The following is a 19,835-nucleotide window of genomic DNA, read 5'->3' as shown; positions in this document are numbered from 1 at the left end:
GATGAAAATTTGTTAAGTAGACTTATTATTATTATTCTAAAAACTTCATGGCTATCAACTGGAAAAAGAAAAATTGTCGGGTTATTTAATTAATTTATGTGCATATTTCTATTGATTTAAGTCCCTGGTTGACAAGGACCTTTCATAATTAATTTTCGAATTAGTTTTTTGGTTATTTGAATGTCCTTAAAATGAATGGGATCAAACATGCTATTTTCTAGTTAAGCACTAGTATCATGATTGATTTTCATCTCCATTATTATTTTCCCTTTTTTTTCTTCTTTAGAAATTAATTATTTAAGAAAAAACGCGATAGACAAAAAAAATTAAATTGATAATTTAATAATTGAAATTATCTTAAAAAGCTCAAGAAGTTAAAAGGCAACAACTCTTAAAACGCTACTAGATACATCACTGATCATAATTCTGACATTTTTGTTTTAAAATCTTTCCTGCTATGACTTAAGAAGATATCACTAATAGCATTATTTATTTATAGAATATTTATATATTTTCTTAATATTTAAAAGACTAGGAAAATATTCTATGTATATATAGAATATTCTAACTTTAACTCACTGTTAAAACTAAGCCCAGTCAAATGATTGCTTATTTTTTAGCTATTTGTTAACGAAAATAGGCATACAAAAATCTACTTAATTTCGTTTATTTGTGATTTATATGTCTCTACAACCAGTGTACTACATACATAAATATTAGAAATTATTATTATTATTATTTTGACTTGTGCCTTCGAAAAAATCTGCTCCTTCAGAACGCCACTGACTATAATTATGACATTTTTGTAACTATAAATTTTTTTATCATTTATAATTTTCTTAAAAAGCATTAATTTCTCAGGCAATTATTTTCTGCAAAAAAAAAACGTTTTTAATTAACCCTATCATTTTTACGCATTATTTATACAAAAGTTAAATATTATTCATGTTAAGGTAAGATAAGAATCCTGCAGTCTCCCTCCATTTATTTATTCAACATCGTTCAGTTTTGTAATTCCCGACATGTTTCGGACACAGCGGTGTCCATCATTAGGGGATAAAAACCAAGGGTTGAGTCTATGTCAAAAAACCCTTTTTTTTGTAATTTTATTTATTCATATTTTATTGTTGGTTTGTTATTACTGTTTTTGAACAGTAAAATAGAAATAAATAAAATTAAAAAAGGGGTTTTTTGACATAGACTCAAACCCTGGTGTGTATAACTATATTTATTATACCAATAGTTTTAATTGAAAAACTGTATTTTTGAACTTATTAATGAAAAGTTGTCTAGAACCAAAAAAAGTGAAATTTTTTCCAAACGAATTGACTTATCTTAAAAAAACTGAATTTTCATAATAGAAAGCATTTTTTCTCAGACAATTATTTTCTGCAAAAAACCCGTTTTCATTAACCCTACCCTTAGCCCCCCACCCACCCCATACAACTTACCAGTAAGATATTATTTTAAAAAATCATTGTTTTCCAAAAGAATGTCCATGAATAACAGCTAGTTTTAATATTCAATCTAATAACACATTGTTTGTTAATTTAAATTTCATATAATTATATATATGTATATTAATGAATACTTATTTAATACAAAAATAGTGCTATTAGATTTGTCCATATTATATGAACCAAAAACAGTGATTTTTCGAAAGAATTTTTTATTTGGCTAATGTTTGGGGTGGGATGAGGGATAAGGATTATGTTGATAATAATCAATGTTTTTTGCAGAAAATATATATACAATATTTATTTTAATAACACAATTTGATATAATTTTATACATACCTAAATATTTAGTAAAAGGCTGTATTATTATATATGAAAAAACAGTATTTTTTCAGAATAATTTCATCAAATAATTGAGGTGTAATAAGCGAATAAAAAAAAAATCGTCTGTTAAATCCTTTATTTTCTTCAACATGAAGTAACATTTCAAAAACTGAATTATTTTCTCCAGCTGAGCATTTACTAATTACTGTACTCTTAGTATCAAAGTTATTAAAAACATTCTGCACGGTTGTTTTACTTGGAAAATGCCTATATATCAGGGAAATTGACAGAGAACATTTTGGAAACTTTTCCGCATGTAGTCATAGTTATTTTCTTTTGATTAGTGTAATAATTATTCTTACTAACTACTAAACAAATAAACAAAAAAAAAGTCACGGTCTCATAAGCAAATTTCATTGGCTACACGTGTTTCGCCCTGTATAAGCAGGGCATCATCAGGCCTTAGGACCTACACCACAGATGTAAATAGCTCCGCACATAAATAGCTAAAAAAAAAATAAATAGCTCCGTGCGGAGCCTACACATCCACTGTAAAACTTACAACAAAAAAAATATCTAAAGCCTGATGATGGCCTGCTTATGCAGGGCGAAACACGTGTAGCCAATGAAATTTGCTTATGAGACCCTGACTTTGTTTTTGTTTGTTTGTTTACATTTTGTGAGGTCCCTTGGCAAAAATAGATGAGGATTTTATATTTACTGACTACTAATTAAATAGATGACACTTTGACATAACATTTCGATAATTTGGCTGGTGCATTTTTTTTAATAAATTCTAAATCGCTTATTAGAGAGTAATGATATTTGGTATGGTGACTTATCTTACTCGTACCTTTAAAAAAATCTTATACAGTAAAATATACAGGGGAGCCAATATTTGAAAGTACCATAATTTACATGGGATTTCCTATGGCCAACTTGGCGATACAGCATCCGTTATATTTGTCTTTTAAACGGAAAAATCGAGTTAAAAGTAGACACACAAGTGTGTGCATTATAAAATCCTTTTGAACAGGGGGGCGAAAGTAAGCAAAGATGATCCCCTAAACGTACCCGTCGGACACGTAAATCAAAAACGGGCGAGGGAAAAGCGCGTTCCACCCCTCGGGACCGCCTCCCGCGGACGCGAATGTTCGAACGTTCGCCGTTGACACGCCAGTTTCGACGATTCGTATGTGAGATCGTTCGTTTCTCGCGGATTTCCTGCCTTAATTCCTCTCTCTGCTCCGGATAAACTATTGAACCTTGTTTCGCGTTAATTACCCTCAAGTGATTATTTATCCAGACATTTCTGGTACAGATTTTGTATATGTTTAATGAGACGATACGGACGCGGTTTCTCTCATTAAACTACCGGTTCTTCGAGTTCTTCATATTGACTTTAGGAGGTAAGTAAACCCTTTATTAATATATTAAACTGTGTCCCATTTTGGATAAGATTGCACGGTATCTCTGTAATTTTTTAAGATATAGTTTTAAGGTTTTTTTAGTCATAAACATACATTTTTAAAGCCACAAACGTAGAAATATTCCAACTACTTTTGTTCCTGAAATACGGGGCGAAAACGAAAATGTACACTTTTCGAGATTTTATTATTTTTCAGGCCCCGTATAAGATAGGAAAAAAATGAATGAGAAAACCGCTTATAATAGATATTTTTACATAAAATTTTTTTAGAGCACTGTTTTTAAGATTGGTCACAAACTTGGTACTTGAACACCTTATATATTCTAAAGTAAAATTTTTGAATTTGTTTTTTCTGAATACATTGATGTATCACAACCTAATCTTTATAGTAAATTTTAGCTTCAAAAATCAGAAAAATGTATATTTAAGATTCAGAAAAACTAAGTCACCGAGTCAATACAAATCAATAATGATGCCTGAATAATTCAACTTTTCATAAGCATAAAAAGTGGCAATAAAAAACTGTTTTTAGTTTTCCGATGTCTATTTAATTAAAGTCGGTAGAAGGTAAAGACGATTTTGACAATTTTCGATTTTTTTCGGATAACTCTGGAAGTATCCGGAATTTTAAAATTTTTTAAACGTCATTTTATTAAGCTCCAAATTGCGCAACTTTGCCTCCATTTAACCGACCCTGTAACTCTTACGGTTTCCGAGATTCCAATGATCAGCCACGAATTTAGGACACCCCTGTACATACACAGTGGTCCAGATCTTAACCGAGAAATTTTAACCACGTATTCTACATGAAAAATGAGCCCTAGTTTGTCATATGTCGAGAAATGCACCATATCGAATTTTATTGATTTCTTCATGCATTAAAATATGTTTTATTATTTGAAAAACCACTCAGTTTTTTGTCTAAAACTATCCAGTCTGTTAGCCTAAAAGCTATGTTTCGAATATCATAGAATTATTTGAAGAATGTTTATTCAACGATTTCTTAGTAACTCTTTTTGGTATATTTATTAATCGTATATGGTTAAGATATATTTATTAAATTATAGAATATGTGTATGTCATATACGATTCTGCTTACAAAAGGGAGAAAATTTTTACATTTAAAAAAAATGATACGGAATTTACATGTTTAGTTTTTAAACTCGATTACTACACCTCAAATATTTGAAGAAATTCTTCTGAAAAATCACTGTTTTTCGTCCATAATATCCAATTTAATAGCACTAATTTTTTATTAAATATTTATTAATATACATATGTATATATAATTATATCAAATTTAGATAAACTGTGTTACTAGATTGAATATTAAGGACGACAACTAGCTGTTATTCATGTAAATTATTTTGGAAAACAGTGATTTTTTAATACAATTTTTTACCGGTAAATTGTGTGGGGTGGGTGGGGGGGGTAACGGTAGGGTTAATAAAAAACGTTTTTTTTGCAGACAATAATTGCCTGAGAGAAAAATGCTTTTTAAAAAAATTATAAGGGATAAAAAAAATTATAGTTTTTGTATCTATATTTTTTTTACATAACCTGAAGTTTTTTGAGTAAAACGTGAAAAAACACAATTTCATTTCTCGAAAGCAAGGCGTATTGCTATGAAAATTGCAGTGGTTGTACAATTTTTTTATCTCAAATGAGTGGAAATTCAGTTTTTATCAGATAAGTCATTAAGCTTTGAAAAATTTCAGTTTTTTTTTTGGTTCTAGACAACTTTTTATTATCTAAGTTCAAAAATATGGGTTTTAAATTAAAACTATTGGCATATTTATCAATCGTATAATTATGGTCAAAGTATATTTATTAAACTGTAGAATATAGGTATATAATATACGATTCTTCGTTTACACAAGGGAGAAAATTTCCATTTTAAACAACTAACAAGGGACTTATATAATTTTGGAAAAAAGCATTAACGTGTATGAAACAATAATTATACCAAGTAAGATATACAAATAAAAAATACGCAAAAATAGGCAATTTCACAATGTAAGCTTTTTTTAAACTACCTTGGCTCAACCCTATCTCAGTATTCCTAAGACGAAAAGTTTCCATTACAGAATAGTCCTATGGTTAGAACCTTTGATGTGATGCTCAAATTACGAGACAGTTTTACCACCAACCAAAACTCTTTATTTTTACTCTCGAATGTGTCGAGATGAATTTTCGAGTTTAGGAGGATTAAAACTTTAATTCTAAAAAGGTTTAATCTTCTCCCAAAGATGCTAACATCGTTAGCGAAACACGTATCGAGAGTAAAAATAAAGAGTTTTGGTTAGCGGTAAAAATGTCTCGTAATTTAATTACAGAATAGTTTATAAATTTCCAGAAAATGATTTCATTCATTCATATTAAAACGGCAAAAGCAGGCAATAGTAAACGATTTTTTTAAAGCGTGAAACCGTTTTTTCGTAAGATTTAAACTTCGATCACCAATTTTTAAAATCATATATTAATTCACTGAACCCTTGAATAATTAAAAAATTTCTTCTGATTCTTGGAGGCCTTTGACATTAGTTCAATATATTCATTAATGGTGTAGTTTATATTAAGCTGTCTCTTTATTACGCCGAAGTTTCGATCACGGGGCATAAAAGACTGTTCCTTTATGGAAAAATATCTATGAATATTTGTAAACCTTTTAAGCTCCACTAAACGCATTAAAAAGCGAACAACTGTAATAATTTTTATTTTGACCACTACAGTTCTGTCAAAATACGTGAAGGAAGAATATTCAATTTAATTCTAAGGAGGGTTATTTCGAGCTTTATCTGTATACTATTCGGTGAATGGGGACAAAAAGCATAACACTCAATAACGAAGGCAATAATAACCCGAATAAACCACGACACAACCAGTGACATTATTATCCCGTAATATAATGGATGTCAAAAAAAAAGAAGAAGAAAAACAACATAAAAGCGAGGAAAACAAAAGGACGACGAGCGGACTTACAATAAAGAATCATTAGCGAAGCATGCATGCGTCGAGTTCGCCCCCCTGGAGTGCGTTAATTGTATCGTCTCGGGGCCCGTTTGACTTTCGACACGCGGCGGAACGTTAGACACGGCCGCGACTTTTTAAGACAACAACTTCGGGGAACTCCCCGCGACACGCCCGATTGCCGTGACGAAAGACTCCGACGCCGAAATTACCGGGCATTTGTCAACTATATTCGGCGTTTTAGTGGTTTCTCTGATGTACAGGGTGGGTACATGAAATCATTAGGGGCCTATACCTTTGCTCAAAATCTACACGGGGTACAAGGAAAATTTCTTATAAAAGTTGAAGAAGTAGTCCATTCTTGCAGTGGAGTTAATAAGTCAAAGAGTAACTAAAAATATTTCTCAGAAAAATACCTCAGGGGGATAAAGATGACTTAAACACTTTCGTAACTTTTGTAAATACCCTTCAAGAATGGTCATTTTTGAAATAGAGGAAAATCAATCATTACCTTTTCTGGATCTTAATTTAAAACGCTTCAACAATAAAATTAAATTTTCGATATATCGTAAACTCGCAAGTACTGACAGGACAATCCCCATAGCCATACACTTGCTTCGTTTCATTCCTATTTTTCAAGACTTTTCTCAGTCCCCCTAAAAAGAACAGACTTCATCTCTGAGTTGAAGATCATTAAACAAATTGCAAATAACACTAATCTTCCACCGAAACTTATAAATAGAATTTACTACAAACATTTAAATAAATCGCTTAACAAAAATGTAGTGTGTAAAGAACCTAAAGAAACCAAATATTATTCAATGCCCTTTTGGGGTCCGATATCGCATAAATTAAAAAACATTTTTAGCTCTCACCTTATTAATACGAGTTTTAAAACCGTACACACTCTGAAATCCTTTATAGTGGACCCAAAGGACATAGTAGTTTTTCTCCTGACAGGAAAATCGGGTGTTTATCAATTAAACTGCTCCTGCTCTTTGCTTGGTTCGCTCTTATTCCTAAGGGTGATTCATTAAGAATGGGCAATCTCTGAACTGGAGATAGTACACACCAAAACATGGCGATTGAGCTTAATATGTCTTATAGAAATGTTGCAGGTTTACGAGATACAGGGTATTTAAAGTTGGAATTTTAATATGAAATTTCTTAATAATTTTGTGATTTTAAGCAGTAACGACTTTATGTGTTTTGACATGAAAATTACGAATTTTGTGGTAAATTTAACATTATTTATACAAGGCGTTAGTTACACCCTGTTACTTAGGTAAATTCCAACATATCTTTTTTGCCTAATCAGTTATGGCTAAAACGACTAGAAAATCTAAAAGGCAGTTCAATTTTGAATAAAAAAATTACTCCTGTTTATTTCATGTAACTCTATCAGTTTTTAAGTTATTACATTGACTTGATAGGAATTTATTCTTTTAAATTACCACTATGCTAGGTAACAACAGTAAAGACAACAAATAACAATCAGTAACAATATTTAAAAAAAACTTCAAAGTAAATGCTCAAAATGCCCGCCTTCCACTTCAACACACTTTGTGGAGGCGTCTCCTTAAAGATCTTTGAACATTAAATAATATTTGTGGATTATTTTTGATAATATTAGCAGCTTCTTGAATTTTCTGTCGTAATTCTTCGAGGGCATTAATTGTATCTTTGTAAACCATGCCCTTCATGTGTGACCGTATTGAGAAGTCTAGAGGGTTTAAGTCTGGATTTCTAGGTGGCCAAACAAATTCACTGCCAGAAGTTCAAAAGGACCAATAAAAAAACCAAATATCACACCACACCAAATATTTACCTTGAATTCATGCTGAAAATGTCGTTCCTTTAGTTTAGAGCATGCAGATTTTCGGAGTCCCACAAATGATTGTTTTTCCAATTAAAAACACCTCGCCTAGTAAACGTCGCCTCATCGGTGAAAAGAAGGTCATTAAGATATTCCTGGTTTTCTAGCATAAATTGAGCAAATTGTAGGCTAACTGGTGAATCTTAAGGTAGTCAATTTTGGGCAAGAGTATTATAATGGTATGAACGGAGGTTCTCTTTCTTTAAAATTCTTTAGATAGACGATTAGCTTATTTCTGTTGCCGTACTTAACTGAAGCGAGTATTAAGGTCTGGATTTGCCGAAATACGAGCTAAAACCTCTTCTTCATCATCGAAATTAATATTTTTTGGAGTCCCATTTAAGGTTTTAAGACGAAAACACCCTGTTTCATCAAGGCGGGTATTAATACGTCTGAACAGTTTGTGTTTGGGTTGTCTTTGATTTGGGTATAATTCTAAATACCGTTTGGCTGCACTAAGTCCACCATAATTTGACTGAGCAAAAACGCAAATTATATCACGTATTTCACTGTTGGAATATTCATTATGACGTGGCATTTTCTTATTTAAGAATTTTTACTACAAATAATACACTCTTACTTATTGACAGTAAAATTGTCATATAATTTCTTTACACGAAAAACTGCCTACTTCAAATAAAGTCAATGTAATAACGGTGACTTAGGATTCTTTACGCTGAATGTTTGAAATGCAAATAACTTAAAAACTGATAGAGTTACATAAAATAAACAAGTGTACCTTTTTTATTTAAACTTGAACTGCCTTTTAGATTTTCTAGTTATTTTAGCCATATGTTGTAATTTACCTAAGTAACAGGGTGTAATTAACGCCCTGTATAAATAATTCATCACAAAATTCGTGATTTTCATGTCAAAACACATAAAGTCGTTACTGGTTAAAATTACAAAATTATTAAGAAATTTCAAATTAAAACTTTAAATACCCTATATCTCGTAAGCCTGCAACATTTGTATAAGACATGTTAAGCTCAATCGCCATATTTTGGTGTGTATAGTATCTGCAGTTCAGATTCTTCATGAATCACCCTGTATAAATGATTTACTATAATTGGTACTACAACATGGAAGGTGCGCATTATTTGCTGATGACACTATACACTTCTTTGGAGTGGCACAGATTTACATGCCCTCAGAATTGTGATAAACCGGGATTTGGCAAATGTTAAAACATGGTGTAATGTTAACCGTTTGTCTTTTAATGACAAATATCTTAAATATCAAGTGTAGTTTAGATGATGTGCTTTTGGGGCCACAGCATGGTAAAGTCACAAATTGTAATAAATATTTAAGGTTGTTTATCGATGATAAACTAAAGTTTGATAAACACATTGAGAAGCTTTGCACTAAATTGGCATCTGGCTGTTTCGCGATTAGAACAATTAAATGGAAGCTAAATAAGAGTATTGCTAGAAAAGCTTACTTTGCCTCGATTGATTCTGACCTGGCTTATGGGGCAACTCATCTCTTTCTTTATTTACTTCTATCAAAGTATATAGATTTCAACTTGTTAGACTGTGCTTCTTTTATGTTCATTTTACAGAAGCATGCAGTTCGATACCTGTATGGGCTTAATTTAAGAGACTCATGTAGGCCTTACTGATTACTGATTTATTTGGTCATTTGATACTACATATACAATAGAATAAGACAAGTCAGGAGAAAGAAACTGATAATCCTAATTAACTTATTTAAAAGAGTAAAATTATTGTAAAAAAACCTAATTACATACATCTAAAACTTAGAAACTATAATAACCACACAAGTACCAACAAACAGTACAGACACTGACTAGGCAGGAATGACTTCGTTGATATCATAGACAACAGAACTTATAATAAGACGTTTTAGTCTATTTTTAAATATATTGAAGTTATCTAGTTGTTTTAACGAAGCAGGGAGTTGATTAAATAAGCTAATTCCTTCATAAAACGGAGTCTCTTTAAAATAAACAATGTTAAATTTTGGCAAATAAAGAGCATCCTTACATCTAACATTATATTTATTAAAATCACTTACTTTGGAGAAATGTTCTTGATTTTTAAATATGTATAACAATAATTTAAATATATAAATTCCGGGCATTGTTAAAATATTATATTTTTGTTTCACGGCAGTTCTCATTATATTTCAAACCAAAAATGGTTTGAAATGGTTGTTCACTTATTTTATAAAGGAAAATATATTGACTCTCCCTTCAATTTTTATTCTTAAAACTACCTGTATAAGAAATATTACTCTGTATTTAACTTTGTTAACTTAAATAATACCAGGTCATCTTTTAACATAAATTTAGCAATATCTACTACAAAATTTAATTTTTTTACAAGAGTAAAAAACTATTTAATCATTTCCCCAGTCATTACGGAAGATTCAAACATATAAACGTTTTCGACAGCAGGTAAAAACAATCTAACTTCATAAGGCATATATGAAGCTAGAGGAATTATAGCTTTATAGTAGACATTATAGCTTAGAGGAACACTTCACAGAGCATTTTTGAACTTAGTTATGTTTTGATATACACTATGTGATGTATATTGTTTAAGTTTGTAATGTAAGTATTGTTTAAGCAATAATAATGGACATATTTTAGATTTTTATTTCTTACTTGTATATTTCTATTGTGCTATTTATTATTAATTTATTTTAATGTTACACTAATATGTTTTAGATTAATGATTGATTGCCTCAGTTGTTGATTGTTTTCAAAAACAGATATATAGATGTATATGTATTTTTTTTAATACAGCTTTGTTAACAACACCTTGGTGTTTTAGACGAATCAAGTTTTATTTCATTTGATTTTGATTTGATAACGCATCGACTTTTACACCAGAATTTTAAATGGTATATTTTTATAATTTTAGGTTCCTTGGTAGAAATAAGAGTAACTTTCATAAGAACCACCTATCCGAATTTTGTGTAATAGATGAACTTAAGATGTAATAAATGAACGTCTGAAAATGAGGTGTAGGTAAAAGATTGAACAATGGCATCTGCTATAAATTTTTTAATTTTGTTTTTTTTTAACTTGTTAAGTTAATTTTGTAATATAACTCGACGTATAATTGTATACAGATTTACTTTTACCATAGATCTTAAAAAAAGGTGTATGTATGGTGTGTATGATAGGTGTCTATATTTTTCTTGAATGTTTATTAGGGTTCGTCTATAATACTCCTTAGTTCGTAAAGATTTACTTACACATTTGACTTACTTAATATTATAAGCTTATTAACGCTTTAATTTAGATTTTCGTTAAATATTTTAATTTTATTTGGATATATTTTAGCAAAATGGAGAAATTTAGAATAAGTACACACCATACTTAAATAATCAACTCTATACGAGAACTTCAATCAGCAATGTTAAAGACTATTGGTAAAAAAAAGTTTCTCCAAAATGCGAACACACAACAAACCATGAATATATAACCCAAGAAATATTAGAGCTAATAAAAAAGAGCCACAATAGACCTAAGGTCGCAGTGTTTTACTTAACAGTGTGGAGTCTTCACTCCACACTATTAAGTTTACTAAAAAACTTAATAGTGTGGAGTTTAGACAGAAATTAGGGTTTTTAGCAAATTTATCTTCTCCACATACATTGTTTTGTAATGCTGGTATAGACCATGTTGTTATACCTCTTATTACTGTAGCATTAAATCTCCGTCTCTATTTAGACATATTATCCAACAAAATACTTTTCTATTTGTAAAGATTTACTGGTCGCGTCCACGTTCGTAATATGGCCCACTCATTTCGAAAGAAAACAGAAAACGCGGGTTATACTCGTATAAGTTTAAAAATAATCTCGAGCACGTGCGAGTAGATCTTCAAAGGGTGCCTGCCGGTCCGTCGTTTTGTGAACAAACATCGAATGCCACCCCCATGGTTTTGTTTTCTTTGTGTGACATTACGGAAAAGAAGAATAAGAGTATTTTGAGGGATCATTTAAGATAATCAGTGAATTTTCAAAATACTGTAATTCTTAACCAGAAATTACTAACCAAAGGAATAAGAGCACTTTGAAAATTTGGAAAAAGTCATTTGTCTCTAAAAATGTAATATCTCGGCTATTATAAGAACTACGACCTCATACCAACGAATATACATTTAAATACAAAAGAATATGTATATTTGAATGAAAATGGATCGAAAATGTCTATTATTTACCCCTTATAGTTTGTTGACATAAAGTTTCCTGAGAAAAACTACAGCCTCACTACAGTTCTTAGGCCTCTGCATAATCTATGAAAAATTTTTATAGATTGTATATAGCAGTATGGGTGGTTTCAGGTGTTAATTTAACGAAAAAAACATATGTAAGGTGTGAGTTTACTAAACAAATAAGGTCTGATGTTATTCAATTAACGCGAAAGACAAATCGAGATAGACAGCATCATGGCGCTTTGAACATGATTTTATATTATTATCAAATATTATAATGTACCTACCTATAGCCTAATTTTCTAAAAGTTTAACCGTTTTTTTGTGCCCTATTAAGTATATACCTGTATAAACAAAGACCGTCTAGATAACGATCCATAGAAAATCTCACGTTCCTTTTGAACCTGTCGAACTTTTCACAATGAAAATCAATATCTGAATTTGCAATCATGCGGGATGCAATAATAACGTTATTGTGCCCAGATCTCATCTTTGCCCTTTATAAATAAAATACTTAATTTTTAAGGGTCTTTGCTACATACTTTTAACTAGAAATTTTAAAACTGCTTGTGAAGAAATGAATATTCTGTGCCGGTTAGTTATTTCCAGACTTGACCCCTATTGGGTCTTGAAATCCGACACCAAAGCCCATTACTTGGTTTCTCTTAACAGCGTATACGGCGGACTTTTATTTCAGTTGAAACAATAGACGCGAGTTTTATTGTTTCTGTTATATACCGTCTGGCTGCTTTTATTTTTGTTTAATAAATATAAAGTTTGCTTAATGAGCACGTGTGTTGCATATAGTAAAATTTATGGAAGGTCATAAGGCGTTGTCAAAATATCGGAGGGTGAAGACGATATTTTATCCTTAAGAAAACACATGCGACCGAAAGACATCAAGGTAATCTCTTTGATTTCCATGTAATCCCTTGTTCCTTTGGTGGGATTAGGTTTTGATGGGAAAAACAGCAAAAATTTAAAAAAATGTCGCAGTGGCTTTTATATTATATCGATTGAAGTGAAAATGGGATTGTCGAGCTCGAGCAGGCGCACGAACTCGTCCCCAATCAGATTCATTATTATAACAAAACGTTGTTCTGTAAGTTCTCGTCTGGATCTCACTCACTCCTGCCTCCGGCACATTTAAAGTGAGCCACTTACGCTTATTGCTGTCATTCTCTTTTGTCGTGTTTCAAATTGAGCATTCGGCCCTTGAGGCCCCCGGCCCGCCCAAAAGGGCCTTTCGAAATTACAACAGAAATGATGACTGAAGGGATTTTTCCTTTTTTTAGATCTGATGATCACTTGAACCGACGGGTACAATTATTTCTTTAAAATGCGCATACTTACTAATTAATGGTATTATAAGGGCTCTTTTTATTCGCCGCATCAGCAAGATTTATCTGGATTATACGAAAATACTGGGATCTATAGAGTTTTTTTATAAAAACTTTACAGAGATTCGAATCACACGAACCGTACTTTAGTGTAATTCCTAGATGTACGTTCAATAATAATTCTTGATACATCATTTTATTTCATTTGTAGCTTCAGGCAATTAGGTCAATCAAACAGGTCAGTCTCCGTTGCCTATGATGGAATTGACGATTGTATACTCCCTATATATTTCATAATATTTTTGGGAATTCTAGGCAGCTCAAATTATTCGGAGGCATGAATTCAACTGCCTGGAATTCTTAATTCTTGATTCTATTTTAATTGTAATTCAAGGCAATTGGGTCAGTTAAACAGCTCAGTCTGACTTACGTCTGTATAGTCCCTAAAATTCCAGAATATATTTGTGAATATCAGCCAAGATAATACTACTACCCGTAGTAGTATTATCTTTGATATCAGGCAGTTGAGGTAATTCCTGGGCGTGCGTTTAATTGCCTGGAGTTCTTAATTCACAATTTTTTTTAATTTGTAATTCCAGGAAGTTAAATCAGTCTAACTTGCCTATAATTGAAAAAAAATGATTCACGACTATATAATTGCTAAAATTCCAGGATATTATTGGGAATTCTAGGCAGTTAATGTAATTTCTGGACATACGTTCAACTGCATGGAATGCTTGATCTATATTTTATTTAATTTGTAATTCCAAGCAATTGGTTCAGTCAAACAGGTTGACTTCAGTTGTCTGTGTTTGCAAAAAAACATAATTTCTGACTATAAACTAATATAGTTGAGTCCGTTAATGCATCTGCAAAATGTATTACCCTTGAAACAGAATGGGCACTTTATTTTCTGAAGGAAAAACTCTTCCTTATTAAAGTTTCCATATTTTAAATTTAAATAAAAGTATTATTATGAGTGGATATGCTGTAAGGCAAACCTATGAATGTATGAATTGGGTGCATCTATGGCAAAAACAACTTACAATGCATTGGTGCAATTACATCTTCGCTATTGGAATAGCTTTTTGGAGCTACTCCAGTTAGTTTCTGTTTGGATCTATTTTTATCATTTCAAAACAATCTGTGAGTGAATTATATGAAAATACTGGGATCTATAGAGTTTTGATCAAACCTTTGCAGAGATTCGAATCACACGAATCGTACTAAATTAGTGATTGGTATTATTCGTACTAAATCTAATTCAAAGATGACGACGAAATATTGGATCTTAGAATATTATGTAGAATTATTCAGAGACGGTAGCAAGATGGTATACATATATTAATTGAAACACTTGACAAACATTGATTCGACATTTTAAGGCTATAGTCACACTATACAGTACACACTGCTATACAGATTTAATTATATACCTAACGCAATTGCGTTAGCTAGTTAAATCTGTGGTAATGTTGAAGATACTGTGAGCCTGATGGTGATTAGAATTTGTTTCTAGACATAATCATTTGCATTAAAATGCATTATTATAAGTTGGTAAGCCGATAATGTATTAATTTTTTTTGGAAAATTAGGAAAAACTGTCTATTTTGCCAAAAATTTAGTCATACGGCCTTGAAGAAAGCGAATTTGGGCACAGTAACCTTCGAAAATAGACTCAGCACATTGTAAAATATTAAGTAATGTGAAATTTAATCGTAAAAATAGTAAAATCAATGAGATCTCACGCCCCTTAGTAGCCGGAGTATTAAGTATATCAATGCAATCGAATGTTTATAGTAATATTATCAAGAAATTAACTTTACGATCAAATAACAAAATATATGTTTTTTTGTATTTTTTCCCGTAGAATTCAATGGTGTAATCAGATTTTTTATTTTTTTAAAAATTTAAACAAATTCTTAACAAATATTGTAAAAATAAAAAAAAATAATTTTTTTTAGTTTCAGGGTGATTAAATTCAGGAATTACAATATTTCGAATACCAGATGCTTATATAGTGGCTGATTTACAATAGATCAATCATTTTATTGAGTACAGGCACTCCTGTGATAAATCTCTCAATACGTCATCATATACTGCAAAAATGTCAATGATTTTTTTTAATTATAGTTAAAGAATGATTCCAGGGATTCTATAATTTAGGAATTACACTATTTTGATCACCAGATACTTAGTTATTGGCTAATTTATAAGAGATTAATAATTTTATTGAGAATAGATACTCCTGTGATAAATCTTCTAATCTCTCATGATATACTGCAAGAATATCAATAGTTTATTCAATTAGAGTGAAAAGACATTCAAGAAATTCTATTTCGATCATTAGATGCTTCGTTATTAGCTGGTTTACAAGAGATTCATGATTTTATTGAATATGTGATAAACCTTTCAATGTCTCTTCATCTACTGTAAAAAAATGAATGATTTATTTAATTAAAATAAAGAATCATTAAAGGAATTCCATAATTTAAGAACTCCACTATTTTAATCACCAGATGCTTAGATAGTAGTTGACTTACAAGAGATTATTCATTTTATTGAGTCCAGGCACTACTGTGGTGAATCTTTCAATAACTCATAATAAACAGCAAGAATATCAATAATTTTTTTGATTATAGTTAAGGAAATATTCAAGGATCTTACATTTTAAGAATCGTACTACTTTAATTACCCTTTACTTAAATATTGGCTAATCTACAAGATATTAATGATTTTATTAATAACGGACAATCTTGTGATAAACCTTCCAAGACCTCCTAATCTACTCCAAGAAAATCAATGATTTATTCAATTATAGTGAAGAATTTTATAATTTAATAATTACCCCATTTTGATTACCAAATGCTTAGATATTGGCTGTTTTACAAGAGATCAATAATTTTTTTTATTAATTTCTCAATACCTTATCATATACTGCAAATCTTTCAATGAATTTCTTTAATTATAATGATTCCAGCAATTCCATAATTCAAGAGTTACACGATTTTGATCACCCGATGTTTAAATATTGGCTGATTTACAAGAAATCAATTATTGTAATGATTGCAGGCACTCCTGTGATAAATCTTCCAATAACTCATGATAGACTTAAGAATATCAACGATTTCGTTAATTATAGTTAAAGGAACATTTAGAGAATCCTACAATTCAAGAAGCATCTTACTTTGACTGCTAAATGCTTAGATATTGACTACTTTACGACAAATTAAAAATTTTATTAAAGGCAGATACTCCTGTGATAAATCTTTCAATATCCCATCATCTACTACAGGAATTTCAATGATTTATAAAAAAAAGTCAAGTAAACATGTGAAAACGATCATTGAATCAATAGTATAGTATTTAATAGTAATGTGATCAATTTAAATTAATCCGTTATTTCTTTAAACTGAGTCGAATCACTTATTATTTACCAATTTGAATCAAATGTCCTATAGTGAGTTACATTAAATTGTCCACTAAATTTTACTTACTATTTATGTAATATGCTTGCTTCAAAAGTCAAATTACGAAGTTATTAATAATCTAATTAATTTTCCTGTAAACAAAACTTTGGATGAGGGATAAATAACGAATATTTGAGGCAAAATCTTATATAGTTATTAACACAAATTAATTTAGGTATAGTATTGTCAAAACATTGCACCAAAGTTCTATAGTTTCACCGACTTCGGTTAATGCTTGCTTCAAACCTCACTTTGTCTCCTATTTTAGCCCCTAATAGTGTATCAATATTATGTTCTAGTATCAGGTTATCAAATATTAATAATAAAGACTTTGGTAGTGTATTAAGCTAAAAAAGAGGCAACATTTTCATTTACTCTCACGAGATGTGTTTAATATTTAAGTTGGACATATTTTTAAAATTCCTGAAATAATTCTGTAGTCAAACTATTCAAGGAATATATGTGTACATTTTCAAATTTCATTTATAACTAGTTTTTGAGTTATAAGCGTTTTGTGAAATTTTTAGGAAAAACATAATTTACTTCCCAAATCCATGTTTTTCTCTTAAAATTTCAGAAATAAGTCTCTATAGTCAAAATATTTAAGGAAGTTTTAAATTATGAGCATTTTGAAATATTTTTAGAAAAAAAGTCCAGCAACGGATCATATTTTATAATCGTTAAATATTATTCAACGATTTTTTAGTAAATTGTTGGTTTTGATACATTTATCAATAATGTATGGTCAAAGTATATTTATTAAACTGTAGAATATGCGTATATCGTATACGATACTGTTTACAAAAGGGATAACATTTTTACATTTAAAAAATGGATACAAGATTTACATATCTAGTTTTTAAATTCGCTAACTACACCTCGAATATTTGATGAAATTCTTTTGAAAAATCACTGTTTTTCGTCCACAATGTTAAATCTAATAACGCTGTTTTTATACTAAATATTTATATGTATATAAAATTATATCAAATTTTTAATAAATAGTGTTATTAAATTAAATAATGAATATATATTTTCTGCACCAACATTGTTTTTCATCAACACAACCCTTACCCCCCCACCCACCCCAAACATTTGACCAGTAAGAAATTCTTTTGAAAAATCACCCTTTTTCGTCCATAACATCCAATCTAATAGTACTGTTTTGTATTGAATATTTATTAATATACATATATATAATTATATCAAATTTAAATAAACAAATTGTGTTATTCATGCGAATTATTTTGGAAGACAATGATTTTTCCAAACAATTTTTTATTGGTAAGTTATATGTGGTGGGTGGGGGGTTAAGGGTAGGTTAAAATGAAAAACGATTTTTTTGCAGAAAATAATTGCCTGTGAAAAAACTCCATTTTATTTCTTGTATAATAATTAAAACCTGTGAGCGTCATTTAAATAATTTTATAATTTTTAATACGTTAAATAAATTCAAAATAGTGCAAAATAATCACAATAAATCATAAAAATAGAATAAACACCTTATAAAACAACTGGGCGCTTGGGCGACTCCAAAGAAGAGATGTTGACGTGTAGACCTGAAATAATAAAAGTAATCTGAGCACACTTATTCCCGTAAAAATAATTAATTAAAAAGAAGTTAAGCAAAACTCATTAATATGAAAAGTATGAATTAATATGTTTTAAACTTGCTCAGTAATTTTATTTTTACGATAACCATTTAATTCATGTTCACCAACATTTAACCACTTTACTTTAATATACCAAAATTCATTATTCACTATGCCAAAACATGAGCACTACATTACTCACAAACCGTAGCCAAAATGCTACCAAAAACATTATCATAAAACATGACATTGAGGCAGCAATCTCCGATCTAGACCACTTGACGATGACACACTTTGTACTGAGGGGTGCAATGGACACCAAAACGCGAGAGTCCTCTCCAGATACAAAGTCTGAAAAGAACTGTGCAATGGTCCCAGACCAGCTCAGTATCTTAACAGTATGTAAACAATAAACAATCGTCACAACAACACAAGCAAGACAAACAACAATCGGTCATTAAAATATTTCATTAATCACATTTTTAATTAAAAAGGTAAAATATCGGTGTAATCAATAAATAAGCATACTCTCTGAGAACACTCACCCTTTCTTGTGGTAAAACACTACACCAAAGCAACACAGCTTATTTCACGTCGCAACACCCTTTATTGTTTTTATTAAATAACTTCACTCTTTAATGACCAAAACTCAAATGAATTTTATATTTATCTCAGACTCTTTTATCGAAACCCATAAAAATAATTCCCGAGGGGAAACGCTAAGCGTAAACCGTATTTGATTACTTACGGTACCGCTGAGGTAGCTTCAGTTTTGTAAATATCCTGGACCTCTTTTCGGTCAGACCGATAAATTTCATCTTAATGGCTAAGAAAAATATTTCAATTCTCTAGAAAATAAACAGGGTCTTACACTTGTCAAGATGATAGCGATAAATAATCTAATAACTTGTTGAATCTAATAACTTCTTTTAATTTAAGGGACGATTCTTGAGACAGTTTGCTGAGTTAGCTATAGGGTTTTTGTTTATCTAGGATATTTTACTACAATTAATACATGAGAATGTGAACGTATTACATGAATGTCCTAAAGTTGGTAAAAAGTTGGACTTTCTAGAAAATTTGAAAATAACAAAAGCCAAGAAACGTGCTGTTCTCAACTGTGTGAATGACATTTTTAATTTTGAACTTCACTTGATTTTCGACAACTCCTGTTTCTTTCTTTTAGT

General features: G+C 30.4%; 1 protein-coding gene across 1 annotated transcript in view; it reads left to right on the top strand.

Moving 5' to 3' along the window:
- Positions 1-2,958: 2,958 nt before the first annotated feature.
- Positions 2,959-19,835, top strand: part of LOC126741412 (single-minded homolog 1) — a 54,904-nt gene continuing 38,027 nt past the window's right edge. Inside the window, exon 1 of the mRNA XM_050447816.1 lies at positions 2,959-3,190. Within this exon, the coding sequence (XP_050303773.1) occupies positions 3,112-3,190 (79 nt within the window). The 5' untranslated portion in view covers positions 2,959-3,111. The remainder of the gene's footprint in view (positions 3,191-19,835) is intronic.

Source organism: Anthonomus grandis, chromosome 10 (genome assembly GCF_022605725.1).
Source record: "Anthonomus grandis grandis chromosome 10, icAntGran1.3, whole genome shotgun sequence".
Taxonomy (NCBI): Eukaryota; Metazoa; Arthropoda; class Insecta; order Coleoptera; family Curculionidae; genus Anthonomus; species Anthonomus grandis.
Note: the sequence above shows the minus strand (reverse complement) of the source record. Positions and strands in the feature narration are given on the sequence as shown.